General features: G+C 33.7%; 1 protein-coding gene across 1 annotated transcript; it reads right to left on the bottom strand.

Annotated features, from left to right (window-relative positions):
• Positions 1–2,982: 2,982 nt before the first annotated feature.
• On the bottom strand, positions 2,983–4,342 carry LOC136802542 (neuropeptide FF receptor 1-like). Its single transcript, XM_067059278.1, has 2 exons — positions 4,141–4,342; positions 2,983–3,764 (listed from the first exon to the last, which is right to left on the bottom strand). Exons 1-2 carry the CDS (start codon positions 4,340–4,342, stop codon positions 2,983–2,985), a joined length of 984 nt encoding a protein of 327 aa, XP_066915379.1.
• Positions 4,343–4,581: the final 239 nt, after the last annotated feature.

The following is a 4,581-nucleotide window of genomic DNA, read 5'->3' as shown; positions in this document are numbered from 1 at the left end:
ACCGGGTTCAAAACCCAATAATTTTATTGGTAAACCTTCATCCAAGATCTTGGTGAAGATTGTCATGGTAACTTTTGTATTTGCGGAATCTGCCAAATAGAAAAGGGGTTCGTCGTCACAGTGTTGTTACATATTCATACGCTGTGCTACTCCAGGTGTCGATTATGTTTTGTTTAAAAATGAGCATATAAAAATAATGGGTTAATTTGGAACATTATGAAGAAGTATAGTGTATTAACACCCCTGTGTGTCACAGACCCGCTGGGACCCCAGCCCCACTGAAAAACCTGACGATAATTTCGGATTGGGATTTCATTAGGAATTTGTATCCCCACTGAGGAAAAAAGTTCCACCGGAGCTGCGAGACAGGGGTGTATATAAGTAATTCTGATGAATTTCAACAAATCTTGCCAAATGTATCAAACAGAGTTCCCTTAAAGTGTACCCCATGATGATATTTCAACATCAATTTCAGGTTAATATCAACATCGAGATATAAGATCTTGAATTACGGATGCATAGGAAACATAGGTGGAATGAACCATACGGAATAAGAAATAAAAAAACAAAAACAAAAAGCTATCAAATTCAGACCACTTAGAGAGATGACTACCACAACACTCGTCTATATCAATGTCGAATAGTAGATAAGTCTGCGACCTCCTGCGTAGTTGGAGGCGAGCCGAAGTCTTTTCTTTCGATAACCATCAAACTAGACTAAAGTCTATTCACGATAAGTGTGCACTCTTTTTTCATTTACCTATAACTTTTAAAGGAATTCTTCAATCTTTATAAATTTGGTATCATTGGAAAGATATTAGTGAGTGGAACAATTTGAAATAAAAATAACTTTAAAAAAATTATAATAATGAAGATGAAAATGAAGAAGAAAAAAATGAAGATCTTGTAAAGAAGTGCTATAACTATCATTTTCACTGAAGTGAATTCTTAATCATCGAACGTCATCACTGTGAAAAAAATTCTCAAAAATAATCATTCAGTCAAAAGATATCAAACAAAGTTATAAGCTGATTGACGTCTAAAAACGCTGTTTTCTGCAGTTTTTTGCTGTTTTTTGGGGTCAACCACTTATTAACTTTGTATCATAACTTTATATTGAATAAATATTTTAATGAAATTTTTTCACAGTGATGATCTCCTAAGATCAAAGAATCTCTCCAGTGAAAATGAAAGTTATAGCACTTTTCTATAAGATCTTCATTTTTTTCTTCTTCATTTTCATCTTCATTTTTAGAATTCTTTTAAAGATTTTTTTATTTCAAATTGTTCCACTCACTAATATCTTTCCAACGATACCAAATTTATAAAGATTGAAGAATTCCTTCAAAAGTTATAGGTAAAAGAAAAAAGAGTGCACACTTATCGTGAATAGACTTTAGTAAACCAGTCGGTTATTACTTATAACCTTATAATAAAACTGTCAATCAAATAATGTAAACACTAATTAAATATTCAGCGCGCATGAGAGAAAAGGAAAATAACCGACTAGAAGCTTCTTCCAACGCCTTTTTTTCTTCACCTAAAATCGTAAGGAGAGACATACAGAATTCTGTATGTCTGACCCGTGCGTGATTGCATTTATTTTTCTTTCTGTTTATTGCGTTTTTAGAAATGCTCATTTATTTATATGTTCCCGTGTTCAATGTTACTATGAAATATCATTTAGTCAAAAAAGTTGGATGGATTCTCAAAAACCTAAAAAAAAGTTGTAAAATTAAACAACGTTTTTTGAGGGAAATAGCTTCTAGTCGTTGAAATTCAGAAAAGAAACGCAACTTCAAGCGGAAAGGCTTGAAGTACCATTTGGCACTATGTACAATCTGATCTATCTATGTCTTCTTGGAAATAAACTTTGTAAATAAAACTTAAAATAAGATTTTTTTTATATTCTAAAAATTAACTTATTACCTTAAATGGATAAATTTTGGCGGGGATTAAATTTGGCGAATTTGGCGAATTTGGCCAAATGAAATCCCCGCCAAAAATTGCATTTTGGCCAATCACCAAATTAAGTCCACGCCAAAATCTATCCACTTAAGGTATTTAAACTTTTCATTTGTTTAACTTTTTTTAACATTTTATTTTTAGGTGGAAGAACCCTATTATTTTGGGTCATTTTTCATTTTTTATAAAAAAAGTACTAAGTCTTTGGTATGACACACGGTCGGAGGTTGAATCCATGAACTTGCACGCCGTAGCCGAACGCCCTACTATTGCACTACGATGACTTAACTTCGCCTACTGTCTTAAAAATGACACGCGGAAGAATTTGACTCAATCAAGTTCTTCTGCCATTATATAAATTGGTCTAGTACCATGTGAATGAAGATGATTTAGAAACACTTACTATTTTTTAGAAGCATACAAGACGTGACGAAAATGAGTCTTAAAATTTCATTTCGATTAATAAAAATTCTAATTAAAATTTTTAATTTCCTACAAAATTTGCATTTCTTTATGTATAACCAACTGTGCACAGTTAGAAAAGTCCCTCCTTAATATTTTGACTAGAAAATGATTATCAAGTATATTTATTATCCAGGCATGGGTTTCGCGGGGGTATTCCATAATAATTATCGTATTCGAATTCAGAAAAAACCTGTGTGGTATAACATAATGTATGATAATAAGAACATAAGGATTCGATGGTCAAAATATTATTAAGAACAAGTTAAGAACATCTTAATGATTTGCTTTGACTTAAAAGCACCCAATTTCTCAGGAGAATGGGCAAAAATACTCAAAAATGGCAAAAATAAGAACATGTTAAAAATCCAAAAAGATAAGAACATCCGAAGGCTTAAAAATTTTCGGAAGGACTTATTAAAAAAACTTTTCAGATCGTTGGTATAATCAGGGTCTAATAAAATTTCCAAATTTCACCAATTTGTTTCATACAAATATTGTCTTGTTTCCCAATTCATAATGTTCTGCAAGTTCAGTGCTGTCATTATGTTAATTTTAAGATGTTTGAGAGTTCTCTGCTACTAATCTTCCATCCATCTTATTATCCAATGGATAAATTTTCGGCGTCCGTGCAAATCGGACTCGTTGCTGGTCTTGCCTCTTAAACGTTCTTTTACATGCTTTACGAAAGCCTTGGTGTTTCCAACAGTATAATACTGGATTAATAGAGCTATTGAGTATAAACGAACAATGCGTGATGAGGATTATTAGGGTCTGACGGCGCTGGTAGAAAATCCAGTTCTTATCCATGGATAAATATATGATATGCATTGTTCGATTTATAACTATTGGGAATGTAAAAGCAATAGCCGTTACGAGGATAAGTTTAACAAAACTGACCATTTTTAAGTTCCGTTCCGTATTCGCAGTCGTTGATGTCGTAGTCTCGTTTTTAGCAGCTATTTGAACACTCTTACGTAACAATTGAATGAGTTTTGTATAACAAAATATAATGAAGGCGTAGATTCCAAGAACTAGACATAAAGCCATGACTGCATTACTCAGCTCAGAGGCTAGTTTCGTTGCCAGTAGTACTAAGACCATGAACCAAGGTACGATGACCAGAATCATTAAATATTGCTGAGTTCGCTTATTATTATAATGGTTTATCGATTTAACGTATAAGAAGCGATCGTAAGCGATACAACCGATGGTCACTCCTGATACAGCCATTGTGGATGTCACTGTTTGGCCGAGAGTTTTTAACGAACAATCTTGAATGTTGAGCAAAGCAAATATTTTGGACGGACCAAGAAGTGTACCCATCAAAACATCTCCTAAAATGGAAAGAACGAAGATAAGAATTAATTTTACGCCTTGTAGAATAATTTAGTCATTTATGATCTGCGTAATACGATGATATTTTGTCTGAGTTATTCATTCGGCATTCTAGACTAGCCTTGAATATATGACACTCGTTTTTTTTAAAGACATTTCTCGAGATAAAATTGAAAATCTGCTAGCATTTGGATGAACAAAAGCTATCATAACCATTAAAAAGGTGAGCTAAGGGGAAGGCTGCTGGTATCCACTAAAGGATTTGTGCTAATATATATTACATACAGTTTTGTAGAGGTCTGTGTTTCAGAATAGGTATTCCCCGAGATTTGAGGTGATTATATTTTTGATAAACTAGAAAGAAACCACACTTACCAACTGCTAGTGATATGATAAATTTATTGGATATTGTCCTCAACGAACGATTAGTAAGAAACAAATAAATGATCAACATATTCAATACGGATGCTGTTATTGATAGTAGTGTAAAGATAACGACGAAGAACGCTTTCGAAATCTCCGGAATATCGATTTGATCTGTTTCTGCCAGGGTGGTAACATTACATCCACCAAACATATTTATAGAATTTCTTTGGTATTCCTGAAAGACGAATAAAATCCAAATAGTTTATTCATTCACACCCCCTTCTCACAGACCCACTGGAAAGATATCATCCCCAGTGGAGAATTATACTCCAATTTTTGTCCCCGCTGAAAATTGAACCCCCCTGCCAAGCCACATTCTATGCTTTACAGAGGTGTCACAGTATGCTCGGTTGCCCCTGGAAAATGGCGCACGACAAAAAGTCGAACCTC

Source organism: Clytia hemisphaerica, unplaced genomic scaffold (assembly GCF_902728285.1).
Source record: "Clytia hemisphaerica strain Z4C2 unplaced genomic scaffold, Clytia hemisphaerica genome assembly, whole genome shotgun sequence".
NCBI classification, from domain to species: Eukaryota; Metazoa; Cnidaria; class Hydrozoa; order Leptothecata; family Clytiidae; genus Clytia; species Clytia hemisphaerica.
The sequence above is the reverse complement of the archived record's forward strand: the minus strand, read 5'-3'. Positions and strand labels throughout refer to the sequence as shown.

What these genes read in the sequence shown, in the direction of transcription:
- LOC136802542 (XM_067059278.1), bottom strand. Translation starts at nt 4,342, where the DNA reads ATGTTTGGTGGATGTAATGTTACCACCCTGGCAGAAACAGATCAAATC. An exon ending in TATCATATCACTAGCAGTTG is followed by an intron (nt 3,765 to 4,140) that starts GTAAGTGTGGTT and finishes TTTCCATTTTAG; the next exon opens with GAGATGTTTTGATGGGTACA.